General features: G+C 41.4%; 1 protein-coding gene across 1 annotated transcript in view; it reads right to left on the bottom strand.

Annotated features, from left to right (window-relative positions):
- Positions 1–3,461: 3,461 nt before the first annotated feature.
- LOC141141527 (uncharacterized) overlaps positions 3,462–15,840 on the bottom strand; it is a 97,096-nt gene continuing 84,717 nt past the window's right edge. The window contains exon 10 of the mRNA XM_073629130.1: positions 3,462–3,869. Within this exon, the coding sequence (XP_073485231.1) occupies positions 3,681–3,869 (189 nt within the window). The 3' untranslated portion in view covers positions 3,462–3,680. The remainder of the gene's footprint in view (positions 3,870–15,840) is intronic.

The raw sequence follows: 15,840 nt of genomic DNA, 5'->3' as shown, positions 1-15,840 counted from the left end.
TCACAGCTCCAAGTCGCTTTGGATAAGTCTCTATGAGCTTGCCACATCTTTACACTGGGATTTTTTCCCATTCCTCTTTGCAAAACTGCTCCAGCTCCTTTAAGTTGGATGGTTTACACTTGTGACCAGCAATCTTTAAGTCTGACCACATATTTTCTATTGGATTGAGGTCTGGGCTTTGACTAGGCCATTCCAACACATTTACATGTTTCCCCTTAAACCACTCAAGTATTGCTTTAGCAGTGTGTTTGGGGCCATTGTCCTGCTGGAAGGCGAACCTCTGTCCTAGCCTCAAATCACACACAGAGTGGTACAGGTTTTGCTCAATAATATCCCTGTATTTAGCACCATCCATCTTTCCCTCAACCCTGACCAGTTTCCCAGTCCCGACTACTGAAAAACATCTCCACAGCATGATGCTGCCACCACCTTGTTTCACTGTGGGGATGGTGTTCTTTGGGTGATGTGATGTGTTGGGTTTGCGCCAAACAAAGCATTTTCTTTGATGACCAAAAAGTTCAATTTTAGTCTTATCAGACCAGAGCACCTTCCTCCATACATTTTGGGAGTCTCCAACATGCCTTTTCACAAACTCAAAACGTGCCATTTTGTTTTGTGCTGAAAGTAATGGCTTTCTTCTGGCCACTCTGCCACAAAGCCCAACTCTGTGGAGCGTACGGCTTATTGTCGTCCTATGTACAGATACTCCAGTCTCTGCTGTGGAATGCTGCAGCTCCTCCAGGGTTACCTTAGGTCTCTGTGCTGCCTCTCTGATTAATGCCCTCCTTGCCCGGTCAGTGAGTTTTGGTGTGCGGCTGTCTCTTGGCAGGTTTGCTGTTGTGCCATGTTCTTTCCATTTGGCTATGATAGATTTGATGGTGCTCCTAAGGATCATCAAAGATTTGGATATTTTTTTATAACCTAATCCTGAGTTGTACTTCTCAACAACATTACTTACTTGTTTGGAGAGTTCCTTGGTCTTTATGGCAGTGTTTGGTTAGTGGTCCCTCTTGCTTAGGTGTTGCAGCCTCTGGGGCCTTTCAAAAAGCTGTGTATATGTAATGACAGATCATGTGACACCTTGAGTGCACACAGGTGGACATCATTTCACTAATTATGTGACTTCGGAAGGTAATTGGTTTCACCAGAGCTTTTTATGGGCTTCATAACAAAGGGGGTGAATACATATGCACATGCCAATCATCAGTTTTTTATTTCTGAAAAATAGTTTTATGTACCGTATTTTTCGCTCCATAAGATGCACTTTTCCCCTCCCAAAAAAAGGGGGAAAATGTCTCTGCGTCTTATTGAGCGAATACTGACCAGGCACCGCTGCTGCCGAGCAGTATGGCTGCATAGATCCAGAGCTCCGCTCTGCACAAGGGAATCGGCTTCAACATCACAGCCAGGACCTCTCCAGCAGCGATCCATCTAGCCTCCTGGCATGCTCATACCCTGCTGACCGTCCGGACATGTGGAGATGCCACCACGATCCGCCGGCGGTGAAAAAATGATCGCTTTCTACCCGACCATGCAGGGCGGGCTTCACCAAAATGGCAGTGGGAGTAACAATGCACCGCCACCTGCTGGACCTCTAGAGACTTCCTACTCGGCTCCAGCAGCAAGCGCAGGCTCAGAAGAACCTGTCATTACAGGTGAGCAAACTTCAACCCTGCCCTGGAGGTTAACCCCTTATCTCCCTCCACAAGCAAGTGAAATCAAGGACCTGCATAGATTCTGGGGAGCCAGATGTATCTTCTCCTCTTATGGATGTGGCAGACTCCTCTCCTTCACAGCACCCTCCTGCCACTCTCCCAGACCCCACTGCACAGTTTACAACTACAGGCCAGCCCAGCTAAGATGCGTCACTATGAAAGACATGCCCATGTCACTGAGGGCCTCTATACAAGCATACGGCGGTGGAATGCACCTCATCCTGTCAGTGCGAGCCAGGTGGCTATCGTTTCCTCAGTCTGCAATTTTAGTACACCAAAATTATTTTAGTACACTATTTGGTTCAGAATATTTTTTCCTGTTTTCCTCCTCTAAAACCTAGGTGCGTCTTATGGTCAGGTGCGTCTTATGGAGCGAAAAATACGGTATATATTTTTCTAATTTTACTTCACCAACTCAGACTTTTGTGTTCTGATCCATCACATATAATTCAGATTAAAAAAACATTGAACTAAAGTCTGTAATGTATCAAAATAGGTAAAAAACCAAGGGGGGGGGGGGGGTGAATACTTTTGCAAGGCATTGTATGTCAATAGATACAGACTTTGACCAAAGGATTTTATTCCACTCCTGAAAACTTTGCAGGATCTTGACCCAGAATATAGCCAGAACAATTGTACAATTGTAAGTAATCTGATAGCTCTCCCACAGAGTGTGCAGCATTTGTCATTTTTTTATTTTCAAGCACTCTTTCCAAAGCGTTTAAAATACTTGGAAGATTTTGTGTGATTGGCTGAACTGCTTCAATTGTGGAACTCCATCTTCTTCATGAAATGTGTTCCATCTCTTAGGACTGTTGCTGGATAGAATATGCAGCCTATTTATACTTCAAAGGTGGTCTTCATTTCAGAGAAGCTTGAAGCTCCATGTACACCAATTTAAATAATGCACTGCACGCAGCCAACATACTTTATACTACTGCTGAATTTTGGATCTTACACCTCTATTCCTGACACGTTGACTCCATTATCACAGCCTTGACCTCTACAGTATTTGGCACCGATGCCATGTTCACACAATCTTGAGAGCATCATTTTGGAAATTTCTTCACTATTCTACTCCAAGAAATCAAAGAATTCCAGGAACCTTTCTTGAATGCACCATTTTTCTTTCACTGCACATATCGCAGAATAATAACATTCTGTTCTAAGTGTAATATATAAGGTGTTGCATCAAAAATCATAGACAAAAATATGATTCTTGCCTTTCAGCTAGTATGGCATCCAAAACATAGTATGCACATATATTGATGAATTTGTTTTGTGTGGATGATAATAGAAAATGTGCAAGTAGGTTTCTTTTTCTTGCCTGTGTTCTACTTTCTTCAAGAGGTTCCCGAGTACATTATCATAATTTGAGACAAGTTTGAGAACTCCAAGAAAGTTACAATTATTAATGCCTCCAATTGTTCGAAAGCCTCTCCCCTATAACCCTGACCTGGTGGTTGCTGGGTCTGCAGGCCTTTACCAAAAACGGGCCCCTCAGACACTGCCTCTATTTGAATGAGTAAGAAGTACATAATACCCTTAGTCATTCACACACATAAAAAGTAAACAGTAAATAAACAAATTTACATTTTTTCACAAGTCTTTCATTAAAAAAAAAAAATCTTTGTGAAGCCATTCTCATCCATATCATCTAGGAATGCAGATCCACGTCAGTATCTGGGGACTCACAACGGTTTGGCTTATTTCTATCTATATAATAAATAAGACTCAAACCCAAACCAACCAGCATTTCTTTTTTATTGGAGTATTTTTTACTGTGGGTACCTCAGCATACCTTTTGAGGTAGATGCTCACTATTTATTAAAAACAACACAAGCGCAGTGTGTTCAACGCTCAACAGTAATTATAAAGAGGTGCAAAAAGGAAATGGATAAATCTGCTCTATAAAAATAAAACTTGATTAAGAATCAGATGTGATCAACTGCTAAACTAATTCATTTAATAGGACAGATCAGTTAAAGACTTGGAGTGTTTTTTCATAGAACCAGCCAAGTCCGAGATCTCCCTCCACCTGATGGACTGCAGAGATTGGTGCAGAGATTCTTCAGATCTCACAGTGGACAATCGCTTATCTAGCTCTTCTATTCTTGATGAAATGTGGAGTAACTCGGTCTTCTTGCTTGCTATCTAAAGAAAATGAAAAAAAGAAAAAAGGAATATATTATCATTAGTAGTAGTACTAGTCATAGTAGCAGTATTACATCAACAGTAACAGCATTATTTCTGTTATTTCTATTATCTGTTCTAGACTTTCCCCGACCATCTCTTGGAATCAAGTCATAATTTACATAAGTAATTTTGTAGTCACCACTGAGGGAATACAACAGTATTTATCTCAGAATTGGTTTATTCCATTTGGTGACTTCACAATTTCACAGATAAGCTTCTGAAAACCAGAATTACTAAACTTGCCACCAGCTTCAGATCAGATCAGATTTAATTTAGGTAATTTCAAATAGTGTCAGTTAATTGTCCCACTCCTATCTCCCAACTTCCATTACATTAATTTTTATTTAATATTTATAGCCTGGCTTTTGTTGGATGAAAATTATGAAATATAGGGGATCATTAGACATTTTTAGAAATTTCTGGATTTGTTTATGAAGGAACCCTAAAACATGATTTGTCTTTTTATTAAAGATAACCCTTTGCTAGACAATTCATTTAGACAACAATCTTACCATAAAGTTATACTGTATGTGCATTTAATATAGTTTATGATTTTTTTTTTAACCTGTAAAAACATCTCGTATAGATATCCAAAAGCCCTGAGATTGCTGCTAGGTGCCACCATGCTGGATGTGAAGTCAGCAGTTCCAGCAGAATCAGAGCTGTCACTCAAGTGACAATCTATTGTATTGCTCTTTGCTTCTCCCCAGGCTGCTACATAAAAGATTTTGTAGGGAAGTGGGGAGAGGGGCAAAAGTGTTGGGCCAGCACAGAGAGTGATTAGACACTTGTAAAAGAGGAGAGGGCTATGCAAGGAGGAAGGGGCTGTGCTAGGGAAATTCATTTTCTAAAGTAGTCAAATTTGCAATTAAGTTCAGAGGAACACTGCAAGTCTGTGATTTTTTGATGAAAAGAAAAAAAAGGGTGCACGTAATCCCTTTCAAATACATAATTTTTTCTGTGCGTTTACCTGAGATGTTTTTGGTTGATAACAAGTCTATTTATGTTTTAATAACGGAGACAGTCCTATTAAAGGAACATCACACATTCTATACACATTTGTAGGTGTTCCACTCAATTTAGATGTTGTTAGCATCAGCCATTTAATTTACAAAAGAAATCAGTCCATTATGGTATCTGCTCTTCACAGCAAAGTATTTTTTTCTGAGATTTCAGAAGAAAAGTTGTTGAAGTTCATATGACTGGAAAGGGTTATAAAGGACGTCTAAATAGATGTAATGCCATCAGGCTGGAGAAATAGTTTATGTCGTAAATTTAGCACTGTTTTGATTCAACCTAAAGGTGGGCACCCTACATTAGAGGGTTACAACTAGGTATCTGCAGATATCTATGTTCATTAAGAAAACAGCTGTGGACCACAGAAAAAAAATAAGTACTCCAAAAAATTCTGCTTATCTGAAGTTTTCTATAGGTCACCCGGGTGTTTCACATTTCTACTAGGGTAATGTTCTGTAGATATATGAGATAAAAGACAAATTTTGGATCAATGTTTGGGATGGGGAAATTTTCCAATTATTTTGTTTTTTGGAATAAGGTTTCAAATTTGTGCAACCAAAACTTAACAGTGAATCTCATTGAGGCCATTTAAAATATTGTACAACAGATCTAAAAGCTATAGGAAATTTACACTACGAAAAAAAAACTCTTTAAAAAATGAAGATACATTTGATTGCTCTTAGCCTTCATGTTTCTGAGATGGTGCTTTGTTGAGAATATGTATTGGGACTGTTATGGTATATTATGCTGTGCATGTATTGATATATCTTTTCGTTATGTAAAAAGCCTATTTTTTTACATACGCTTATGTTGAGCGTTATGCTTATTGTACCAATTGTTATATCTTTGACAATAAAAAGAGTTAAAAAATATATAAAATAAAGCTAAAGCCCTCAACATAGGGCAGATTGGTTAGAGACCCAATAATCCTTTTTAGGACTACTTTTTTGTATGTTTCAGCACCAACTGTAGTTGCTGTAACTGTAGTTGCTGTTTAGCTGCTGGTGGGCCCCCCTTTGCAGTCTTATTGTTTTGTTACCGTTTATTTTGCATTTATTATTTGACCTACTCAAGAAGCTTAGATATTGTCCTGTTTCTTTTCACAAATGTAATTGATATACTGAACTGTATTTTATTTGTAGAAAACATACTTGCTTTATTTGTGCCTGCATAATTAAACTGCCACCTTGTTGTTTGTCGGCTGTCCTGAAGTATCTGGGACAGCATGCATTTATTTTTAGTATTACAAAACACCTTTCTTTTGGCTAAGTCTTTCCCCTCTTCAATAACCTCACAAAACTGCCCTGCTTCTGGTCAATTTTTTAAGTGTTTCTGAGATATGACACTTGAGTTTTAGTTTACAAAGGACTTGCCTTGTTTATGTTTACACGTTTTAGTCTATTTTACCTGGACACTTTTATGCACTAATGCACTGATGCTGGACAATTTTTACTAAACCGTGTACCTCTGATATTTTGGAAAAATCTGGTATAAAGGGATATGGTGCTGGATTGTGGTGCACCTGAGATGAGGGTGGGCAGTGTTTTGGGTGCATGCTGTTTCTTAGTTTTGTTTTTCAAAGGATGCTGTGAAAAAAGTTAGTTCTTAAAAGGATTATTGCTAACAACTGCCCAATTCACTATAATCTTCCCAAGTTGTCAATTGAAGAGCTAGCTATCAAGTAGTTGTTACAGACAGATGTTGGTCCTTGAAAAGATTTTTGGGTGTAGAGATCTGTGTACACAGACAAGGCATATACGAAAATGTACCTAGCATTGCGTTTCAAAGATCTCAAGTATAGTTTTTTAAAGTAGATATAAACAGAAACACTAAAATCTCATAAAACATTTTGAAAATATGATAATATCACTTGGAAAGCCTATTTTTATTTTAACTGCTAGCTTTCATGAAAATAACAGCTGGTGGTATTATTATAAAAGGTTATGGGGTGTTATGGGGTAGCATCTCCCACAATCTCCTGCTTATAAATTACACTGCCATACGCTCTCCCAAAGGAAGCTTCTGTGCTGATGCACGTTACATAGGCACATTCCACTGTTGTCACAATTGAAACATTTTTTTTGCAGACTACAGCAATTAGAAAATATGCACTGTCAATAACACATGCAGCCTGTTATCACTGTAGTGCAAAGGAACAGGTTTTTAAAAGGATGCAGGACATCAGCTGCATTCAGATGTGATGAACTATGAAACAAAAGCAAAAAACACTTCCATCACCCCAATTTTCTAAGATACACATGATTTTGATACCTACAAGATATTCAAAAATGGTTTACATCCACTTAAAGAGACCTGCTAGTGCCTACAAGCCACACACTAATATCTCCCTATACCATTTGTTAGCAACATTCCACATGACTTCCCTGTCACAGATAAAGCTCTTTAAATATGGTTGGTCTGAACTTACCCTCTAATTATGAGAGGTCAGCTGGTTTAGAATGGTCAATAAGGGTCTTTGAATAAGCCAGACCTAAGTTATTATTATTATTATACAGGATTTATATAGCGCCAACAGTTTATGCAGCGCTTTACAATATAAAAGGGAGACAATACAGTTATAATACAATAAAATACAAGAGGATTAAGAGAGCCCTGCTCAGAAGAGCTTACAATCTAATAGGGTGGGGCAGGTGGTACAAAAGGTTGTAACTGTGGGGAATGAGCTGATGGAAGTGGTAAAAGATTAGTTAGTAAGTTCAAAAGCCAGGCAGTGTATTATAGTTACAAAGCATTCAGTTTGGTGAATTCCAGCATTAATTTTCCAGAACCTTAAATCTTTAACACTGGAAGATCTCATCACAGCTCAGAAATATGATGGGGTATAATGATGTGGGCTGATGTGGGCTCCCTTCCCCAACGGCTGGAAAACTTGCAACCTCAGGAATGAATTTTAGGATGTTTGTCTATAAGACCCCTTTCACACTGAGGTGGTTTTCAGGTGCTTTTGCGCTAAAAATAGCGCCTGAAAAGCACCTGAAAACTGCCTCCTATTCATTTCAATGGAAGCTTTCACACTGTGAAGGTGCACTTGAGGGGCGGTGAAAAAGGTCCTGCAAGCAGCATCTTTGGGGCATGTTTGGAGCGCTTTAAAAAGCGCCTAAAAAATGCCCCTGCCCAGTGAAATGAATGGGCAGTGCTTCCAATACATCTTAAAAGCGCTTCAAAACCGCTGAAAAACAGCTCTATTTTCATTTTTTTTAAAAGGTCACGTGACCTTAAAAAAGCACACCACTAGTGACGCAAAAGAGCAGCAAAGACTACCAGCATTTTATCAGCAGTTTTTGCAGCGCTTCACTGTGAAAGGGGTCTAACTCAGAGGAAGTCGTGTCAGGTTACATGGCAATGTTAACTGCCCCTCCCTCCTTGTCTGTGTCCCTGCTGAAGCCTGAGATTGTGTAGACCAGCCGTTGCCACAATTAACTGAGCATGGTACAGTTTCAGTTCTTATTTAACCTGTTAATTTTCATCCTTGTTCTCATCTGTGCAGCCCATATGACTATAGAGTCACACATGTGGGCACATACACCCTCCCCCCCTCCCTCCTCCTCTCCCATGCCAACTAAACATCTAAACACTATGAGGGGGAGATATTATATGTTGATTGATGGAGAAATCACCTCCTTTATATTATAAGCACATACACACAACAGACACAGCCTGGTTTTATTTGATATTAAATATGTATTTTTCCATTGTATTTCGAAGGTCCCTTTTTTTATTTTGAATATGTGACCAACAGCAGAGGACTAGAAGCACCTCCCGCCGGTGTTTCCTTGCAGACAGGCTGGGAAAAAGCTCGGTCATATGACACCTGTATATCGATTTTGAATAAAGGTACTTCGATTTTTTTTTTAAATGAAATAAATACAGTGCCATTATCCACATATATAAAGAGAAGCAATAATGTAAATTCAACTGTGTGTGTTTAGTATCACTTTAAGGCTTGATGTACACGAAAACATTAAAATACTCCCATCTATGCTGGATCTTTCTGCCAGGAGCTTGCAGAAAAATCCAGCACAAAATGCTTGTTTGGTCATGTAATTATGCACGTTTACATGCGTATGGCGTTTAGAAGTGCGTGAGCATAAACTCTATTGGCTAGAATATTCATTTATCCTGGCCATCGGTATTAACTTATGCACATCCATGCAGCTTCATGCTTGTATAGGAGTACATTTTGCCAGTAAAGCCAGCTATAAATGATACAATTTACTTTCCTGCAACCACAGTCAGAATTAATGGGGGAATCCCTCCCGTGGAGCTATTGTGTTCCCATGGTGGAAGGGGCGTGGAGAGCTGTTTTGCTTTCTGTCTATTTTAAAGGTGCTTGCGGTAAAAGCCAAGGTAGCTTAGACTTCTGTAGTGTATCAATGCTTTTACTAAACAGAAAAGCTGCACATACAACTGAAAACACAATTCATAGCTTACAAAATATGCCTACAACATGCACAAGCCTTTCTAGCAAAATAAGCATGTACAATATGTATGCAATAAGTAATCTAAACAGTTCCTCAACTTAGAGGTGAAATCAAGATGTAATGTCCTTCATGGTTCATTGGTCAAAGTCCAACTCAAAATTCTCCAAAGTCCTCTAGCTTGAAGCAGCCATGTCTTGCCATTTATTAATAGGGTTACATAATCTATACAAAGTACACACCAGACAATATTTACAACACAATGTACAGTGTAGGTCTCCTGGCTTACATGGTATTTACAAATTACCCACGACACCCATATTTACAGTACAGTATAAAATACAAGTATATTAGATTACCTGTTAATTTCAGGTCAGCCCATGGTGACTGCTGTCTGTTCCCACACCAAAGAGTGAGTTAGCTTGGTCACAAAGCATTATATCCCCCCCCCTCCTTTCTGTAGTATGGCTAATATAATTCTCCCTAACTGGTCACTGTACCTAGTAAATGTATTTTGGGCACAGCCTGATTGGATGAGTCAAAGAAGGCTGTTGTTTACTACCCAGGGAAGATGTTATCAGGGAGAACAAAAGGCCAACCTTTGAAGTTGAACTAATTACAATAACACCAACACAACACTCAGTATTTTAAATATATTTCCCTCTAACTGAAATATATTTCTAATTGCAATATTTTACAGCGATTAATGGAGATTTCACATAATCCCATAAGGCAACACCCCTTTGTCTTCCAAAACACAACTTCTTTGTCTGACCACATGCTTCTTTCAAAACCTAAGCCCCTCCCCTCAACTTCTGCTTACATCACATCCTGTCCTCTGCTCAGCTTCTAAACCCATCCCACTTGATTATTTACATATCAATGGGGAGCTTGTAAGCTTAGCTTGTAACAACACATGGACTTAAAATCTAACTCCATATTATTGCTATAAAATCACTACAAATAGCCATGGCAACACAAGAGCCCTCCCTGCCAGGAGAACACAGTGATAATTGCTAGCGGCCATAGCCTCTGGCAATACTTACATCCTAAAAATCTGTCACGCTGGTTGTACCCAAGTCGTTCACTGATATACAATCAGCCTGCCCATACATGGTTTGAATCTTGGCTGGTCCCTTCTGAACTGGCCGAGATTTGAACTTCGGCTTTTGGCAGCCAATATGTGGTGCGAATTTCTTTCCTGTAAACACGATTCCCCCATCAACACAGACAGTGCTGACAGGGGAATCAGCAATTGTCTTCTCCCGGTAGGGGGGTAGGCAAGGAAAGCCATCCCCGCCGGGAGAAGATGATTATTGCTAGCGGCTATAGCAGCCACTAGCGATAATCGCAAGAGAGCCCGGCAGGCTGGTTGTACCTAAGTTGATCGATCAATCAACTTGGTGCATTCAGCCTGCCCATTAACTGCTCAAATTTAATCCGGTTCCTGCTGAACCGGCCGAGATCTGAAACTTTCTAAACTTTTCTAAAACTACCCAGAAAACTCAGCAGCTACGCTACAATAAAAAAAGTCTTGCTTACCTTAATCTGAACCTTTTGTAACCTATTGCAGCCATGATCCACTGAGTACAACATAGGGTCAATGGAGGTTTACTTCATTAGGGTGGTGCTGTGCAACTTCCTCTCTGCTTGCTTTCCATATCACTGATCAAACTTCCAAAGCAGCTTCTGCTAAACACATGATTTATACTGCTTGGTACTGTCTAATATCCTACTGCATGTAAACACCTTGTGAAAGAAACCACTGATTACAGTCTCTAATTAGTGTCAGTTTTATATTTTGGCAGAGAATCTGTTTTCTCCAAAGATTTTGTCAAATGCATACGGTGTGTATGATAACCCCTACGCACACAAAAAGGCTTAAGAACAAACTGTTTCTCTGCTACTTGATGCACAATTTCCAGGGAAAAAAATGCACACTTTAGTTATATATCTATTAGTACAATATTCATTATAGCTTAGGGCCCTCTCCACAGGGCAGCCATCAGAAATTTTACACAGCTTTGTAAGGTCTGTGCCCTCCCAAGCCTGACCACCAACATTCCCCAGGTTTTACCCTTGGGCCACCCCACCGAATCCACACACCATCCACCTCACCTGTATGCACTCAGCCCCCCGGCAATCCTGTATATATGTCAGCCCCCCCCAATCCTGTATATATGCCAGCCCCCTCACACCTGTATATATGTCAGCCCTACCCCACACACACCTGTATATATGTCAGCCAGCCCCCCCTCACAACTGTATATATGTCAGCCCCCCTCACACCTGTATATATGCCAGCCCCCCTCACACCTGTATATATGCCAGCCCCCTCACATCTGTATATATGTCAGCCCCCACCTGTATATATGCCAGCCAGCCCCCCACCTGTATATATGCCAGAAACCCTCACACCTGTATATATGGCAGGCCCCAACACCTGTATATATGCCAGCCCCTTCACACCTGTATATATGTCAGCCCCCCTCCCCAACACCTGTATATATGCCAGCTCCCTCGTACCTGTATACATGTCAGCCCCCCAACACCTGTATATATATATGCCAGCCCCCCTCACACCTGTATATATGCCAGCCCCCCTCACACCTGTATATATGTCAGCCCCTGTAAGAGTCCAGGGCTTACTACACATGCACCAATGGTGCGTTGCCGCAAGAGGAAATCCGTGCCAACTGAGCATGCACCAAAGACGCCTCAGTGCACCAACCCGCACCTGTGCAGAAGACCTGATGGAAAAAGGCGGGAAAAATGCACAGGAGGTGCACAGGAAGTGACCTCAACCTGATGGAAAAAGGTGGAAAAATGCCCTGGAGGCGCACAGGAACTGACCTCAAACTTCCCTTTATAAGCCCAGCCCAGACACTGCCAAATTGCTGGATTATCTTCAGTCCCCCCTGCTAATGTATGATCTGTCTGAACTTGTTGTAACTTGGAAACCTATTTGACTACTCTTGATTGCTGCTTGCCATTGACCTCGGATTTGTACCTTGACCATTCTACTTCTTTGCCCCTTTTTGTACTCAGCTGCCAGATTGGAACCGTCCCCGGCTTGGATCTCAACCATTCTTCTGATTAACCCTTTTATACTTGGTTGCCAAACTGGACTTGACCTCAGCTCGGATCTCGGACTAAGGCTTGCACAGCGCTCCACACCCCTGGCACCCAGGCCACTTGGTGTCCACCAAGTCTCTGTCTCCATCTCCAGAGGCTTCAAGGACCCGAGGTGCAAGGGAGGCCTCACCACTACTTCAGTCTCAACTCAGGTATGTGGCCCTCATGACAGAATAATCCAGCCATGTCTGAGACTGAGGGGAGTGCTTCCATCTTCGAGGCCCTGTGCTAACAAGTAGCCTCTGTGTCTCAGGTCCTGACATCCGTACAAGAGGGGTACTTTCAACTGGATGGTCGACTGACTGCAATGGCCAATACCTCAGTTCTGAGCCCTGCAGAACCACCTGGTATGGCTATGGAGCAGCCCATCTCTACTCCAGCTCCTGAATCACGGGTTCCTATGCCGGTACCCTTTTCAGGGGTTCGCCACAAGTTCCAGGCTTTCAGGAACGCCTGTCGGCTATACTTTACCTTACAGCCTAGGACCTTCTCTTCAGAGGATACAAAGGCCGGGTTTGTAGTAGCCTTACTTACAGAAGAACCTCAGGCATGGGCTCATCAGCTATTGGAAAGGGAGAGTCCTATACTGCATTTACTGTCTTCTTTCTTTGAGGCCATGGCAATGCTCTATGATGACCCACAACGAACCACCACGGCTGAAACAGTGTTGACCTCTCTACAACAGAGGAAACGCCCTGTTGAGGACTACGTAACAGAATTCCGCAAGTGGGCTGCAGACACTGCATGGAACGATGCTGCCTTGCGCCATCAGTTTCACTTAAGCCTGTCTGAGCCCCTCAAAGACGAATTAGCAAGAGTGGGGCTCCCTGATACATTGGAACCTACAATTCAGTTGGCTATCCAGCTTGATCGCAGACTCAGATAATGTTGCAGGGAATGATCCGGTATGGCCCATCCCACATGGATGCTCCCACAAGTACCTATGGCTCCACACCTGAGAACCCCTGAGACCCACGCATCAACCCCAATTCATGACACAGAACTGATGCAACTCGGCTTAGTTCGTGCACCCCTCACACCCGAAGAGCGACAACGCCGCCGTCTAAACAATCTATGCCTGTGTTGTGGTGGAGCGGGTCACTTTCTTCAGGGATGTCCCATTAGGCCGAGTAAGTGGTTCAAACCCCCATCTGTTTTGCCGTACGTTGTTAAATTCTCACTTCTCTGCCCCTCTTTGCAGATACCGGGACGGATAATCCGAGTAACATCCATTATTGACTCTGGGGCTTGCAGCTGCTTTATTGACATCCACTTCTCCAAAAAGTATGGAATCCCACTATGCAAGAAGCCCTAGCCATTTACCGTTCATTTGGAAGATGGCTCCACACCAACCTCAGGTCCAATAACCCATGAGACCACCCTCATATTGGCCACCGCTGAAGCAGACCATCGGGAATATCTTCGGATGGATGTAATTTCTTCCCCCATTTTTCCGGTTATTTTGGGGTTACCGTGGCTTCGACAGCACCAGCCACAGATTGATTGGTCCACTGAAGTTGTATCTTTCGACTCACACTATTGCTTACACCACTGTTCCCACGACCCTGTTTGACATTTCAACCCCTTTCTACAGATGACAACACTCTTCTTCCCCAGGTTTACAGAGACTTCCTGGATGTCTTCGACAAGAAGGGGGCTGAATCCCTACCACCTCACCGGCCGTATGATTGGCCCATTGAGCTTCTTCCTGGTTCTGCAATACCATTTGGGAGGATCTTCCCACTCTCTGAGCCTGAATTAGAAGTCCTATGAAAATACATTGATGACAATCTTATGAAAGGGTTCATCCGGCCCTCTACCTCTCCTGCTGGTGCTGGACTCTTCTTTGTGGAAAACAAGGACCATTCTTTAAGACCATGTATCGACTACAGAGAATTGAACAGTATCACAATCAAGAATCGATACCCGTTGCCTCTAGTCCCTGAGCTCATTCAGAGGTTCCACATCGCCAAGGTCTTCTCAAAATTGGACCTACGGGGGGCCTACAATTTAATACGGATAAGAGAGGAAGATGAATGGAAAATGGCCTTTCGTACTAGGTTTGGCCATTTTGAGTATCTGGTCATGCCATTTGGGCTGTGTAACGCCCCAGCAACTTTCCAACACTTGGTGAACGATATATTTTGGGATTTTCTTGACCTCTTTATGATAGTGTACTTAGATGACATCCTTGTTTTTTCACCTTCCCTCGAGGCACATCACATCCACATGCGAGTCCTTTTCCGCCTCTGAGCCCATAAACTCTATGCCAAGCTTTAAAAAATGTAAGTTTGAGAAAGATACTATACAATTCCTTGGCCTCATACATTTCACAAGACAAGAATAGGGAAGAAATATAGGGAATGGAATAAGGGATCCCCCCCCCCCCCCCCCATGGTAGGAGTTTTTTTTTTTTTATCTCCCATTTCCCTCTTAAATGGTCCTTTGGATCAAATGAGATTTTTTTTTGAAAGTGGACAACATATAAAATGTTATGTTAATGTGAAAATTTATATGAATAAGAATATTTGGGGATGTTGAAAATATAACAACGATGTTAAAGGAAGGGATTTCTTTTGTTTTGAGCTCCCACTTTCCTCTTAAATGGTGCTTTGGATCAAGGGAGTTTTTTTTTTTTTTTTTTTTGGGGTGGAGGAGGAAGGGAAAGAAATTTTTTTTTTCCTTCTTCCTTCCCCTTCCCTCTTTTCTCCTATCTCCCTGGTGGTAGGGAGGAGGGGGAAAGAAGGAGAAAACCCAAAAATGATAGACTAAAATGAAAACTAAAAGAAACAAATTAATAAATACTGCTCACTTAAAGGGAAAGAAAAGAAGAAAAAAGGAGAAAAAAAATGATAAATAAGATAATGGCGTGCAACAGATTAGTCAACAGTCTCAGACTTCCCCTAGTAGGGATCTTACTAATTAGTAAAAAAGACTTGAGATAAGTCAGTTAGATTTGGAGTGAGTGAAAGACAGATGTGATTGTAGTTAGATTGGTGTGATTGTAGTGGTGTAAGGGTTTTTTTTTCTCTCTTCTCCCTCTATGGATGTTGTGAAGTTTAGTACATATAATGCTTGAGGTCTTAACTCTCCGTCTAAAAAAGCGCACATTTTAAATTTCATAAACAAAAAATTAGTATTATTTTGTTCCAAGAAACACATTTTCGTTTAGATCGTATTCCCATAATATATAATAGAAATTATCCAACATGGATTCATGATGCATTCCCATATTCTAAGGCACGAGGAGTTTCCATTGCAATTCACAAGGACTTACCCCATCAAATATTGCAAATTTGGAAGGGTAAAGATGGTAGGTCCTTAATATTAAGGATCCT

This window comes from Aquarana catesbeiana, linkage group LG04 (assembly GCF_042186555.1).
Source record: "Aquarana catesbeiana isolate 2022-GZ linkage group LG04, ASM4218655v1, whole genome shotgun sequence".
Taxonomy (NCBI): Eukaryota; Metazoa; Chordata; class Amphibia; order Anura; family Ranidae; genus Aquarana; species Aquarana catesbeiana.
Note: the sequence above shows the minus strand (reverse complement) of the source record. Positions and strands in the feature narration are given on the sequence as shown.